The sequence below is a fragment of the Aquarana catesbeiana genome, linkage group LG01 (genome assembly GCF_042186555.1).
Source record: "Aquarana catesbeiana isolate 2022-GZ linkage group LG01, ASM4218655v1, whole genome shotgun sequence".
NCBI classification, from domain to species: domain Eukaryota; kingdom Metazoa; phylum Chordata; class Amphibia; order Anura; family Ranidae; genus Aquarana; species Aquarana catesbeiana.
This window is the reverse complement of record NC_133324.1, coordinates 628,377,639-628,393,704: the sequence shown is the minus strand read 5'-3', so window position 1 is coordinate 628,393,704 and position 16,066 is coordinate 628,377,639. Positions and strand designations below refer to the sequence as shown.

At 41.7% G+C, this 16,066-nt stretch overlaps 1 protein-coding gene across 3 annotated transcripts in view; it reads left to right on the top strand.

Moving 5' to 3' along the window:
* Positions 1 to 16,066, top strand: part of FAM13A (family with sequence similarity 13 member A) — a 280,680-nt gene that overhangs the window by 61,314 nt on the left and 203,300 nt on the right. For all 3 annotated transcript variants that reach the window (XM_073600928.1, XM_073600935.1, XM_073600923.1), the window contains one exon: positions 15,552 to 15,702. In XM_073600928.1, the coding sequence (XP_073457029.1) occupies positions 15,552 to 15,702 (151 nt within the window). The remainder of the gene's footprint in view (positions 1 to 15,551; positions 15,703 to 16,066) is intronic.

The following is a 16,066-nucleotide window of genomic DNA, read 5'->3' as shown; positions in this document are numbered from 1 at the left end:
AACTAATATTTAATCCTTCTTTTTTTCTGTTTTTTGTTTGCTTTTGTTTATTAATATTTTTATTTTTACACGTAATAGACTGAAAATAGTGCAAAATTGAAAAAACCTGCTTTACTTCATTTGTAAAGAACTTTGCAATGCTTTGTACCAAAATCATAATTTTAGTGTTGTTTTAAACAGGACAAATTACAAAATAAAATGCACACTTTTTTATGTGCAGTAACACTATATTTATATTTAAACTAACACTGCACAAAAAAGTGCAGTTTTAATAGTCTAAGAATTGTGGGAAAAAACCTAATTGTTGCAGGACAATCTTCACGAAAAGAAAGCCTTGTTTGTCCTTTGACATAACGTAATGCATATATTGTTTAAGTGCTACTAAACTCCGCACTAAACCCAGCACCATTCACTATATCTGGTCTGCCACGGTACACAGAATATGGAAATGCAATTATTTTAGTAAACATAAACTGTTTAAATACTTTTTCTCGTCAGCAGTATATAGCAGTCTTGTGATTTCTATCAGTGTTCAGCCAAGCACTGGATAAAGCTTGTAGGAGGAGTTTTCTGACTCCCCTATGAGACTGAAAGACCCCTGACTCCGGCCTGTGCTGATCACATGCACTTTCCCAAGAAAAAAAAAACCTTTATAGCAATATACACCAAACTGAGCATGTGCAGCCTGACTCCATAGGCTCTGTTATCAGGAAATTATTAGGAGACCATGGAAGAAGAGGGAGATCTGTGCATACTAGATCAAACAGCCTTTTAACACAATGTGGAGAATTAACCCCTTAGGTTCCGCAGTGAGAATGACAAGCATGTTTTACTGCATATACTGTTGTGTTTTACTGTTATGTGTTTAGTAACACTTTAATGACAAAATTATTGCCGAATAAACAGGCTCATAGCAGAAATTTGAAAATTGTTCTGGTCCATTCAGGGGGTGAACAGGTGTGAGATCCTAAGTGGATAATAACCTCCTGTGGTTCAATACAAATCCTCAAAATGAGATTGAATTTGGAGCAGAGCAGTCATACAGGATTCTTTAGTTGTACTTTTAAGTTGAGTTATTTTACCTTTTGCATTTAACTTTTTATGATATTTTCTTAAAGAGTTTAAGGGCATGGATAATTTCAATCTGGTAGACTAAGGGCAATAATAGAGTAAGCTAGGGAACAGAGAATTACAGGGGGCTTAAAGGGGTTGTAAACCCTCTCTGTTTTTCACCTTAATGCATTCTATGCATTAAGGTGAAAAACATTTTTTAATGCAGCAGCGCCCCCGAGCCCCCCCCCCCCCTTATACTTACCTGAGCCCCGAAATTTTCGCGACGGTAATGAGCACATCAACTCCAGCGGGTGTGTCGTGTCCTGATTGGATAGATTGATAGTAGCACAGTCATTGGCTCCCTCTGCTGTCAATCGCATCCAATAACGTGGGGCCGAGTCATACATTCAGCGGCTATGGACGCCGGATGATGGACTCGAGAGCGCGCCCGCAGTGTAACCCCTCGGGAGAGCGCTTCTCCTAGGTGTTATCTGATGTGGGAAGGAGCCCCGAGTACCGCTAGAAGATGAGGTTCAGGGCCACTCTGTGCAGAATGAGCTGCACAGTGGAGGTAAGTAATATATGTTTAAAAAAAAACAAAAAAAAAAAAACGAACCCTTACAATCACTTTAAGATTTCTGCAACTATAGGGATTTGCTGAGTGACAAGCTTGTGCACAAAATTTATATCAGGGTACCGACCTTTATCAGGCAGGCTTGGTCCACTGTTCATTTAGTTCAATCTTATTTTATTGAGAAAGGAGAGGTGTACAGTATACAAATGCATTGTTCAGTAACACATAGATAGAAATGAACATCATTTCAATACTAGTACCATAACGTCTCAGGGTATAGAGAATTTGTTAGCTTCAACGGAGCTAGTTTGGTATATAAGCCTGTGCAGCTATATCATCTATCGTGACATATTAATGGTCGGTGAGCACCACTGTCCACTCAACGAGCGGTGCCCACACATTACAAATATGCTAGGGCTTTTGTTATTGTGCTAAATGCAATTTCTCATAGGGAGTCACAAATTTCCCGGCTGATGAGACTAGAGAGTATGGTTTGGGTGGTCGTGTAGCACTGTTCATTTAACGGCTTTACTTCAGCAGAATGGCCCGGGTGCGCAAAACCACGTACCTGTCCCGCGGACTCTATGTCCGCCGGTCCCCCGCGATTGTGGCACGAAGAGGCAGAACGGGGAGATGCCTATGTAAACAAGGCATTTCCCCGTTCTGCCTAGCAACATGACGGGGATCTACTGCTGCCAGTGATCGGGAGCCATAATCTGTCATGTTCTATTGAGCCCATCCCCCCTACAGTTAGAACACACTGAGGGAACACACTTAACCCCTTGATCGCCCCAAGTGTTTAACCCCTTCCCTGCCAGTGACATTTACACAGTAATCAGTGAATTTTTATAGCACTGATTACTGTATAAATATCAATGGTCCCAAAATAGTGTCAAAAGTGTCCGATCTGTCTGCCGCAATGTTGCAGTCACAATAAAAATCTCAGATAGCCGCCGTTACTAATAAAAAAATAAATAATACGCAATGAGTTTTGCGCAAACCAATCAATAAATGCTTATTGCGATTTTACCAAAAATATGTAGAAGAATACATATTAGCCTAAACTGAGGAAGAAATTAGTTTTTTTATATATATTTTTTTGGGGGGGAGGATATTTTATTATAGCAAAAGGTAAAAAATATTGCTTTCTTTTTCAAAATTGTCGCTTTTTTTTTTTGTTTATAGCGCAAAACATAAAAACTGCAGAGGTGATCAAATACCACTAAAAGAAAGCTCTATTTGTGGGAAAAAAGGACGTCAATTTTTTTTGGGTACAAGGTCGCACGACCACACAATTGTCAGTTAAAGCGTTGCAGTGCCGTATCGCAAGAATGGGCTTGGTCAGGAAGGGGGTAAATCCTTCCGGGGCTGAAGTGGTTAAATACCAAATCATATTTGTGTGCAGTGTACTTTTATCTATAAAGGAAACCACTATGTAAATAAGTATACAGATTATTGTACTTTGGTTTTACTTGCTCACTATACCTACTAACCTGGCAAATGCAATTAAACTATGACTGGCCTGTATTTCACAATTTATCTTTGTTCTGTGGACTTAGTATTGATTTATGAATTTTTCCCATGTCTTGTTTTTTTTCAGTCCTGTGTGTATGTTCTCTCATAATAGCTCCTTTTTCAAGCTTTTAATTTTTCATAAATCAAAAGTCCGTTTAGCTAGTTATATATGTCATGTCCTACTGGTGTACGTGGCAGTCTTTTAGTAGGGATGTTACAACTGATGTGTTCACATGATTGATATGGCCACACAGAAACTCACTTGTTATCAGTGTCACATAATCAAGTTTGCTATACACTAATGATCAGGTTATTTACTGTTCTGTCAGTGCTCATGACTCATTGCACCCTTTGTCTAGGAAGCCTCTGCACCCAGTAGCAATATTTCTAAGTATGTTACAAGTCTGCTATTACTGTGATGCAAACATCCAGTGATATTCATGGATCAATAGACACTGACACCAAAAGTTCAAGTTCTCACTGGAAATTCTGACTGTCATGATATTGGCATGGAAACCTTTCTCTGCAATATGAATGTTATAATAATTTTTCATCATCATAACAAGGGTTCGCAGTTAGGTTAATTTTAATGGTTTATGTTAGGGGTCCAGTTGTTGTGGAAACACACATCACATCAGACATTGCTGGACTCTGACAGCCACAGGCATACCACCCATAGGCAGGGGGATGATGAGTTTTGTAGTTTGACCCTAATGCAAGAAACCATAAAGGGGGGGGCCCTGTCCCCCAGCTGAGGCCCCCCATGGTGGCGGAACACCAGGGCCTGGTCACAAATGCAAATTTTGGAACCCTGATAGTTCCGCCACTTTGTGTGTGTGTGGTGTTGTTTTTTTTTTTTTTTTTTTTTTTTTTTGAGCCCCATGGGGGCTTTGGTGAAATGTTGAATCCCTGATGTTTCACCTTTTGATACAGAGAAAGGTGATTGAGGACATTGCCCTCAATCTCTATCTGTGCAGCCTCAGCAGCACAGAATGAATGGATAGGAATGGCAGCACTGTGGGGGGATGAGTGGGACGGGGGGAGTACACAGGAGCCCAAGCACAGCAGGAGGTGGATAGGAGCGACAGCGGGCGGCATGTAGAGGAACCAATCCCCTCCATCTTCTTCCTGCAGGGAGGGGGGATCAGTTCCTCCTATATGCCCGCCTCCTATCCAAGTGTACAGGGGGCCCACACGGGCCCCCTGGAGCATGGGGCCAGGTTGCAATTGTGACCCGTGTACATAAGCCTCTGGTTTCACCATAGCTGGAGTGCTGAGGTTGCCTACTCCTAGTTTAAGTTTAAAGCCAAATCAAACCCTCAGTTTAGGTCCACTAACTGTGTTCCAGGACGATCAAAACAAATGTGACTTACAGTGTGGAAGAAGTGGTCTTATTGCAGAGATTCGACCTACACCCTACTGGGTAAGACCTAAAACTCTGCAATTAGCAATGCTTATGCACCCCACTGATTGGTGAGCTCTGGCTCTATTCAGCAGAGAGCAAAAGAGATCACTGATTTCCCACAGAGAGAAAGGGTAGCACCATGGGCGTAGCATAAGGGGTTGCAGGGGTCAAAATCGCAAGTTCGCAACCCCGCCCCTAGCTCCAGGGGGCCCCTGCAGGCTCTCTGTCATGTTATCATATCCTCCACAAAATCCAGCTCCGAGCTGCCCTAGGGCCACGCTCCAGTACTGGGCTTCTACTTTGCCTTCCACAGTCCACACCCCTCTGTTTCCATTGGCTGGGGAGAAGCTGTGAGCCATTTCCTGAATGGAGAGGAGCACGATGTGAGAACAGTCCAGGATGGGGAAGTGTCTCTGCTGTGTGCTGGCAACATGGAATGGTAACTGAGTTCAGCGAGGCAAGAGGAGGAGAGTGCCGTCCTGTAGCCACGATGGGACCGATGTCACTGGTCAGGTATGACACTGCTCAGTGTCTCCTGGTCACCAGTTGAGATTCTCTGTACCCCCCCCCACCCGGGGATGTCTACTTACCCCACTTCCCTGACAACTGGGGACAAGACACACACCTCTGGGAGTTGACCTTCCCCCAACACCTGCCAACACTGACAGAGAAACCTTCAGAAATTGCTAAAACAAATCCCTTAACACCTCCTCAGGGGGCGCCTGAAGGGCTACAGGCTCCAGATTTTATGTCACATGGCTTTGCCCTCCCAGATCTAAATTGCCCGCCCCCAAAAGCCCCCTGACCACCTCCTCCACCCTGCATGCTATGCCCGGCTGCTGAGCTCCTTTCCCATTACATCAGTCTACTACTCCTCCTCCGCAGGGCTGAAATTACATTCCTTTACAACACAGCTAGTTAGCCATGATCTGCACAGGGTGTATCTGCCTACTGCAACTACACTGCCGTTTCAAACAGAGAATTTTACAGGTCAGAAGGGCAACATAAAAGCCAGATACACCCTGTGAAGACTGACAGACTGTGTGTAAAGGAATGTGATTTTAGCCCTGTGTAGTGTGGGGGGTGGAGCTGTATACAGTGCTGGGATGGGAACGGAGCTCTGCCAAGTGACCTGCCAGGGGTCCCTGTCCTCTGATTCTCCAGCGGTAATCCCTGTCCTCTGATGTAAAGAGGAACTCAAAACTCTTAAGCCACTTTGAGTATCTTGGCATGCGGTGGATGTATCTGCACGCACGTTGGAAGTAGTGGGGGGGGCCCAGGTCAACTTTTGCATTGGGGCCCACAAGCTTCAAGCTACGCCTCTGGGTAGCACTCTGCAGCATGCTGCAACCTTGATAAGGAACTTCTCTTATTTGGTCCCTTTTGGTTTGTTTATTAGAACACTGATAGCATTTTGTTATATCTGGTAAGTGCAAAAAACTTTATAAAGCCAGCCATAGACTGTTCGAATCTGCTGAACCGGCCACGATTCAAACCATGTATGGGCAGGATAAATGTACCCAAGTTGATCAATTGAGCCTGCTGGATTTTGCATGTGACTTTTGCTAGCAGCTGTTATAGCTGCTAGCAACGCCTTCTCCCCACTTGGAGATCACAATGGCTCTGCAGGAGGGATTTCACTGTCAACATTGTCTGTTTTTCATGGGGGAATCGATCAAAATAAATTTGCTCCGTCTATTTCTTTCTTAAGACTAGGAGTTTAAAGCGGAGTTCCGACTGAAAAAAAAAATACTGCAGCTGCTGACTTTTTAATAATCGGACACTTACCTATCCCAGGGTCCAGCGATGCGAGGGAACGAAGCCCAGCTAGTCTCCCTCTCCTCTCTGCAGCGCCGGCATTGTCACTGTGGGCACACACAGCCGGGCACGCACTGTGCGAGCCACGCTGCAACTGGCCGGGCAATCATCTGGGACCTGTGACGTGTCCCAGATGATTGCCGAGAGGGAGGGGGGAGAGGTAACCATGCTTCCGGCGTCGCGGTGCCCCGGGAAGAAGTGGGAGCTGGAACCCTCTAAAAATGACATGCCAAATGTGGCATGTCAGGGGGTCACTTTCCCTTAAAGCTGAAGTTCCATTTTTGGGTGGAACTCTGCTTTAAGTAGTTGGCAAAGGACACTGAGCAGGGCTGATACCCCTCAGTCCATAAAAATGTGGTGTTTTGTTGGCCCACAACAAGACTTTGAGGAGGTGAGTGCACTTCTGGCAGATCATCAGGTACTTTTCTGTACTTGTAGGGTCTTTAACAGGATAAAACATGGGGATGTATGTATTGCAGAGATGTACTAAATGTTTTTTTTTTTTATTTTGCCTTGACATACCTGTAGGTCAAAGTCTTAGTTTAGGGATCAGGTTACATTTTACGGGTATGCTTACATTAAAGGTGAACTTAAGGGAAAAAAAATTAAATCTGCTGGGTTGTAAATAGTTAAATCTCAGGTTGTGTTTAGCGCCTCCTGGATGACTGTACGATATGTACAATGAATTGAATTGATCACAGATATCTGATGCTTTGGACTGCAAATTTACAAGCCACACTACCCGTTTCTTTTCTCCTGTCTATTCTCAGAATGCTTTGTATTTTGTAAATGGTGCTCAGCATACAAACTGTAACGTGATTGGACAAGAGGAGAGGAGGGGCAGACACACAGGGGACCTGCTGTGTAAGAGAGCCACAAGTAAGCTGCTGGAGTGCCAGAAGTATAGTGAAAGCTATCCTATTTGCCTTTTTTAATGAAAGCGTAAGGCTTAATGTAAACGGGACGTTCTTACAACCTCTCCTGAACGATTTAACTTGACAGATAGTAACCCACGTGTAAAACGTCCGTTTTGCCGTGTGTACATGCTGCATTTGCGTTTAGAAGCGTTTGAAAATTTTTTTTTTTTTTTTCAAAATGGCCAAAAATGAAAAATGCCTGTAAACGAAACACGGCTAAACACGAGTTGATGCGTTTAGCGCTTGAAATGCCTCTAAGCTCAGCGTCTGAACTCATTTTTTTGCTTTCCAAAAAAGGCCTCTAAACTCAACTGCCTAAAAACGACATTAAACGAACCTGTGTATATGTACTGATAAGATAGCATTGGATGAGTTCAGGGGCAGCTAAAAAAAAGCAGCCAACTGCCTCCGAACGTCCGTTTACCAGCAGCAGTGTACATGAGGCCTTAGGCCCCATGTACACTGCTGCTGCTAAACGCACGTTCAGAGGCAGTTGGCTGCTTTTTTTATCTGCCTCTGAACTCATTCAATGTTATCTTCTGTGACCATGTACACAGTTTCGTTTACAGTCGTTTTTAAGCAGTTGCATTTAACAGCCTTTCTTTGAAGGCAAAAAAATGAGTTCAGACGCTAAAGATTTCCGCGTTTCAGACACTAAACGCGGTACTGGCATTTAGCCGCATTTTCGTTTATAAGCGTTTTTAAAGGTACCCAATTTTTTGGACATTAAAACACTGAAAAAATGATGAGAAAACATAAAAAAGACAGTTAAAAAACTGGTAAATACTTGTAATGATTCATAGACCATATATAGCCCTTGATCCAATCCAATACACCACTAGCAATGTTGTTTTACAAAGTATAATTGTAATTTGACCCATATGTTAGATATGAAAAAGATGACCCCACCATTGAGCCTGACCACCGACGTGATCAAACATAGTTTCATGAAATTTGATAGTCACCAACAGACGTTCCTCTGCTGGCACACTCTTCCACATGTTCGTGTCCAAACGTGTCAGACTGGGCCGAACTTTTTTTAGTAGAATGTCAAATGAGGCAATGGACACGCATGTAAAATGAAAAGAACATTATCGGGGTAGGTACGCAGCTGTACATACATGTTGGTAAAATATCCTACTGACATGCGCTGCGCGATCAATGGATGGGTCCAGTAGCGACGAACTCTGGTCCTCGCACACAATTTTTGGCGTCGCTCTAGCCTCATCAAGAGCAACGTCAGGAGCATTTCCTCACATATGCTCATTATGGGATCCATTGTAAAAAAAGCACAGAAATGGGGACAAATATAAGGACACTGCTGCTCTCTCTGCTGCTGCTTGTAACTATGGTCTCACAAAATGCCTGAAATGGTTAAATAAATAAAACCTTTTTTTGAGCTTGGGGAGGGTCTTATGATATTATCCTTACTAAACGCTTCTAGGCGTAAATGCGACATGCAAACGCAGCTAAGTTGGCGTTTCTAATTGCCGGTTTCAAGCTTTCAAAAAAAAAAAAAAAGTTCAGAGGACTTTGCCTCAGCGTCCATGTACATGGAGCCTTAGTTGTAAATAACTGGCAGCAATCTAGGAGATGACACCATCTATTAACTTTCTGTAACCCCGCAAAATAAAACAAAATTTGAGAGTTTTTATTTAAAGCTGAACTCTAGGCAAGCAGTGTAAACTCCTGAATTTGGGCTGATATCAGCCTTTTGCAATGTTAGCCTGGCTTGCAACACTATGCATTAGCTCAATCTCACAGATAGAGTTTGGAGTGCTACAACCCAAAACCATGTATTCTGCTGTTATTTCCCAAAGTATAATGGAATTTGAGTAAGCACATCACAAAGCAAAATATTGAAGCAAAAAATCACATGTATATAAAGGAATATACATATTCGCAAAGTATACAATGTACTCATAGTCCATTGACATTTCCTCCGGCTTTCTAACTGAAAGCCTGTACAGAAGTACAGTGTTGGAGCCAGACATTGGAGGTGAACTTATCCTTTTAATGGCTATTCTTGCTTGTTAGGTCCCAAATCTACTCCATAGCAATGGTTTCCAAACACTGCACTATGGATGGCCAAAAAGTCTGAAACAGCTGCATGTGGTTTAGAGTAAATGACTCTAAAATATTGCAACTGCCTTAAAAAAGAAAATAATCTAAGAAGACTCTACTGTGCTTTTCAGGAGTAGTTAATAGTTTTGTTTTTGTTTTTTTTTGTTTTTTTACTTGGGTGTGTTTAATTTTTTTTTTTGTATTGAAGTTGTTTTATTTATTTTTTTAAGATTTTGCTGTACAAAATTGTGGTCATTGACTACCCAGTCTTTCTACCCTGAAATATGTAAATACTTATATTTGAACCTCCTATTCATTTTAGAAACATTATAGTAATGACCGGTATACCTTTTTTTTATAGAGACCCTGTCACCAGACCATTCTAAATAATAACAATAATAAGCCTCCCTTATGTAGATATTCAAAAGCCCCGAGACTGCTGATGGGGCTGCCATCTTGGATGTGGTGTCAATAGCCCAAGCAGACTTCACTCAAGTTATTCTATAGTATTCCCCTTTTAGGCCTGATTTACACCTATGCATTTTTAGTGCTTTTTGCATATTTGCACTACAGTTCCCTTAACATGGATTCCTTTGGAACACGTTCTGTAGTGCAAATCTGCAAAATGCAAAAAGCACTAAAAATGCATAGGTGTGAATCAGGCCTTACTCCACCCCAGGCTGCTACATAAAAGGTTGTGTACATAGACACAGCATGGGGAACGAGGATCTGGGACAGCATAGACAGTAAACCATTCCAGAGGAAGAGAGGACTATGACTTGCAAGGAGAGAGGGGAGGGACTGTGCTAGAGAATTGACTCTTTCGGAAGTGGTCATATTTGACTACTTTGAGCGAAAAGTACATTCTTCAAACCCACTATAATGCAAGGTCTGTCATGCTGACATGTTTTTTTTTTTTTTTTTTTTTTTTTTCCCCCCTGCCTTTTGGTGTGCTGTAATGGTGATCTGTAGCAATAACCATTACATGCCATATATTACACTCATTGGAACACAATGTGACATCAAGAAAGTGTGTGTGTTTGGGCACATGTATACTTTATACATGCAACCAAACACAGGTAATTTTCTTGCATACGTTGGTCGTTATGGTTAGCACAGACGTTTGCCCACTATGACTGATAGGAAAGCTGTAAAGTTCGTAAAAGCGTAACTAAACCCTCCTGTCCTTTTTACAGTCGAGAAAGCTGTAATCTTCTTTCTTTCGTGTTCAGTGGCCATGGTTCTGCACATGTGATCAGTTATGACGCCAACCATTTGAAGGCTTGACAAGCAATTGTGATAGTTATCATTCATGGCATGGCTTGAAACAGTTTTTGGAAACTGTTACATTGATGGGTTTAGTTCCGCTTTAAGAAAGAACTATATTAAAATCTAGATCTGTCTTCCAGGCTGGTATACCTTAACAGATTGCTAACATGAGTTAAGCTGGCCATACGGTATACAATTTTCTTGTTCAATTGTCTTTAGATTTACTTTCAACTATGTAGTGCAAGAGCCTGTCTGATTGCATACAAATTCAAAGTGTTTAGGATTGACCTCATATGGTTTTGATAATTGAAATAAGTGTGGATTGGTTTGGATTTCCCCTATTTATTATAAATGTGTAATATCTTGTCTATTCCTACAGTTAGCTAGTCTATCAAAGCTCTGATAAAGTTAATAGTGATAATACTATAACAATGTTAGCTATAAAAATTAAACACACTGCTTAAATAAGCAAGGATCTCATTTATTTAACAAGGAAGTAGGAATGCTAACATAAGACACTAAAAAATATTACAGAGCATATAAAACAAAAGAGGCGGGGTGATACAATACCGTAAGTCCTTTCTTTCAGGTTCTGTATGCTGGCTGGGCTCTAGGACAAAAAAAAAGCAGGCCTTTAATGTTAAAGCTCACTCAGACACCACCCACACAAACACCCACTGCCCACCTGTCAAATGATAATCCATAAAAGGCTGTCCTTCCTAATCAACAGGAAGTATATTCTTCTCTTGCCCATCTTCCAGGAAGCATGCTGTTTGTCCACTAGGGACACCATTAGTCCATGAATCACTGTTTTTGACCCGGGGCATATTTCAGTAACAGCTGGCCTCTGATCTTGGTGTAACCTCCCCAGGAGGTCTTATCTTGTGCTCCTCTACCCGCATATATCACATCAGGAGGCCTATGCGAGAACATCATGTTAGGATATGAATTCCCATTTATGACTCCTTGTCACGAACACCCTGCTTGCTAAACTTTCCAACAGTAATCCTAAAGGAAAATTGTAAAATGTCTGGCTAGCCTTAGTGTCTTTTATTTTTGCAAAAAGCCCTCCTTTTTTCCAGTCCTTATTATTCAGCATCCTGCTGTATTATGTGATTAGGGTTACTTTGTTTTCCTTGCATTTACATTCCAAATACATAACGTTTTAATTTTTTTTCCCCATAAATTCCTGATAAGATCTTAAGCCAGCCATACATGGATCAAAATTTGACCAGTTCAGCAGGGATTTCAATCCATGTATGGACAGGATCTACCAATTGACTTCTCTACAACTAGCCTGTCTGTTTGTTTTTTTTTCCCAATCAATCAGTGCCAATCACTTCTCACTGTGAGAATACAATGTTTCAACAGGAGTGATTCCCCCATCCACATTGAGTGACAACACATTAATGTGTGGCCTGCCTTATGAGACTTTCACAACTGACTTTGTGCTATGCTACACTTGGTGAAAGCAGTGATTGTTGCTAAAAGATAACTTGTAGAGATTTTCCAGCATGGTGGAAGGTTATTTGAAATAAGATTAGGATATTTGTATTGTCATTCTAAAAATGTTATACGTGAAAAGGAGAAAAAAAGCTACTCTGATATATGTGAACAGTAATAAAATCAAATGAATAAGTATGTAAACATAAATACGTGTAGCAGTCTCTTTATTTCCTTCTGAAGGAGCTGCTAATAATTTTCTTCGGGCTTACCGTTACCATCTTCACAGTGTTCGTCATAGGGGTATTTATCATTTGCTCAATTGAAACACTGGCTCCAACACTTAGTCCTTTTTTCAAGTTTTATTGAGAAAACAAAATAATACAATAGCAGGATAAAGGGATGAACGGAATTCAGGTACTTTGAATCTTGCAGTTTAAAGGTATTTCTTATATCCAGCAAGCAGCAGCTCCACAGCTGGATCTAGCAATCATCGGATAGATTTCTCTCACCAATCTAGCAGCCGATGCGATGCTCGGATACGGTCTCTGCCACAGACCTGACAATCTTGAATGAACTGCTTACTATGCTTGATACGGTCTCTGCCACAGACCTGACAATCTTGAATAAACTGCTTACTATGCTTGATCACAAATGCATCCCCGACTGAGTTCCCAGGCTCTTCTCAAGATACCAGCCTTATGCTCGGTCCTCACCTGAAGAGTCCTCCCCTGTTTGCCACAGTCCCTTGCTTCTTCCCGCAGGCCAGACAACAAAAAGACCATCCTATGGACCAATAGGCCACAAAGACTTTGGGCCTTCTTCTAGTAACAGGGCCTTGGGTCCGCCGACCCCAAGGCAGAACTTTAGGCAGCAGCAATTCCCCCAGGCCAGGAGGGCCATGAGGTGCGAACTCCTCTAAAGATGGTGTCTGTCCCTTAAATACCCCTACCCAGAATGCACGGTGAATTAACCACTCCCACGAACCTGTTTCTGAGCAAAGAGCATTCAATATGTCCAACCAGACTGTATTTACAACGTCCACCAATGGTGACAGCACCACTCATGGTCAGATGGAAATCTCCACAGTTCAGCTAAACTGGCACAGAAACCATAAAATTTAGGTAATAATAAGCTGAGCCAAACTGTAGCTTCAGCTAACTTAAATTTCAAAAGAATAGCGTCTGCTTTTCAGGAGCATGGCACTACATACGTGTAGCACCCTTGTCCCTAGAATAGGGCTGCAGGTAAATTTAGTTGTGCTGGGTGGTAGCCAGCCTGGCTAATTTGTAGTGTTTAGTGGTTAAATGACTTCTGTTCTAAGTTGTGGCTTCTCCCTTCTGTCAGGTGGTGGTGCTGTTGCCTTTGACATTAGAGTAATGAGCTACACCTACTTTAGTTATGGATAAACATACTTTTCTCAGCCAATCCTATTTGCGGCTAAACATGCTGGGAAAAGCTTTTTAATGGAAATAAGTCAGGTGACCAGGGTCAGTCTTCTTGCCCAGGGCTTCGGCCTGGGTGGATGTGTGTCCAGCTCCTGGCTGTTAGGCCTGAAGCTTATCCAGGTGGCTTCCGGCTGCTAGGCCTATCTGAGGCCTATCCGGGTTTTCAAGTTTATGCAGAAGAAAGCCTACCAAAGATCCGGAATTGATTCTAGAGGGATGGAGTTCTATGGAAACACCAGAGGGGACTCTTCATGAGCTGGAGGCTATGAAGTGACTGGGAGGATTTCAGAGTGAACTCATCCAAGGGAACCGGTGTATGAAGCTGTGAGTAAAGTTCAGTTACCAGAGGTGATAGCCTATCCTACAAAGTACAGATGTGCTGATTCAGCTTAAAGGCTCTTTTTCCTGTACTGCGGTCTACCTTATCTCATTTATTTTTGTCTAAAGAGTCTGCCAATCCGCCTGTTGCTGATTGTAATTAAGGGTGTCCTGTGCCCTTGTCCCCTCTCTCCCACATTTTTCCTGTTCTGAGAAATAAACTTCTTTTTTGTTTAAAACATACATGTGACTGGCGCCCAATTTCTTTCTTGTTCATCACCCACCATGCCCACAAACCTGCACCCAGAGAATGTATGTCAGCCATCCCTACCCCCGGTAGTCACTATCGGGCTCCCGGAAAATCTGGGTAGGCGCTACATACATTAAAAAAAAAAAAAAAAAAAATATTACTAACAATCAAAGTACAAAATTACCAATATCAATTTGCAGCAATGCCCATAAAAGAAATACTAATATACATCAGCAATAATTCATGGTAATGCAGAATTTGTCAATCCCACGGCATCAGGAAAATCTTTTCCTAAGCCTGGTGGTCCTAGCTCTGATGCTGTGTAAATTTCCACATAAGGGAGGACAAACAGTCTATGAGCAGGATGGGAAGAGCCCTGCATAATAATAAGGGGCATCTCCTTATACCTGCTGTTGTAAATATTATTGATGGTTGTCCTATTGCTGCCTTTTTTTTGGACGTTTTTTCCACCTGCTGCAGTGCCTGTATATCTGCAGCAATAACTGTACCAAACAGTAATGCAAAAAGTAAGGCCGTTCTCCATTACACACCTCTAAAATTAGCTAAGAATTGAAGTACCAAGACCAGCATACTTCAATCTCCTCAAAGTAAAGATGTTGATAGGGCTTTGTCACTATGCTGGCTGTATTTGTGCACCAGGTGAGGTTCCCAGAGTTGTGCACTCCCAAATATCTAATCAAGGGTTCTTTTCAACAGCCTCACCCCCAATGTAGAGAGGAGTGGGGGGAGGGTAATGCTGGTCCTCCCAAAGTCCAGTATCTCCCTGTCTTTTTTTTTTTAATGGAGAGATTATTAACTTTGCACCAGACTTCCAGGTTCTCTACTTTGTGCCCATACTTGGACTCATCACAGTCCCACTACTGCTTTATCTGAAAACTTCAAATTATGATTGCTCAGTTACTGTACTTATCTCAGAAATGTAATTGTGTACAGTAAGGGGCTCAAGATGCATCCCTTGGTGGGAACCAGTGTTGAGGAAGATGGAAGTACATAAAATATGACTTCTAACAGACTGGGGTCTAAAAATTCAGTAACCAGTTGCACAAAATTTGAACTCATTCCAAGTAATGTCAGAATTTGTGGAATAATAGTATTGAAGGCAGAACTAAAATTCAAAACTGCAATCGAACATAAGAATGCCTTTTCACAAAAGAGCTGAGTGAACTACTGATGAGATCTGCAGTGGATTGGTTTTATGTCTATGCATACCACTGGGGTCTAAGCAGGAGTTGATGGTCTTCTTCTTTTTTTTTTTTTTTTTTTTATGTGCTATTGACAGCCTTTCAAAACACCTCATAATTATTGGGGTTAGTGCTTTAGGGCTATGTAAAGAGGTAATACTAGTAGGTATCGGTTGCTTTTGAGTGCCAAAGGTTGTGAGCCTACCGACTTTAGCAATGGAAATCCAGCCCTGCCTTTTAAAAGGATGATTATTAATTATTTTCTTTTTGTATAGTGTGTCTCCAGGCTTTGAGGGCATGAAACAGCAAGAAGTATGCAATAAGATTGTGGCAAAGTTGTTAGAAGATTATTCAAAGTTCTTTGAATGTGAGCAAACCGAAAAGGACAGCTTATGTGAAGATATGGCCCGAATAATTACAGTAAAGGTAAATAAAATCTGTTAACCTTTTTAGCCTTTATTTTTCTGATGTTCATCTGTGAGGGATTTATGTGGAATTATGTTTTAAATCCTATGCTTGAAGCACAAACTGCTTTTATCACAGAATAAAGAAACCAGATGCATGAAGAAAATAATATAATCGTAGAGGCTTTGAAAAGTTAAAAATAGCCCACACATAATACTGTACATTGTCCATAAAAAGTAACACCGGTAATTAGAATGTTCGCAAACCTCTCATAATGTATAGTATTAGCTGCTGAAGTGTTCCTGTTCCAGCACAGTGGAATACTTTTAGCTTTCTTCGAAAATGGACTGCAAGTGGCTGCTAAGCAAATAGCTGTAACCTTGCA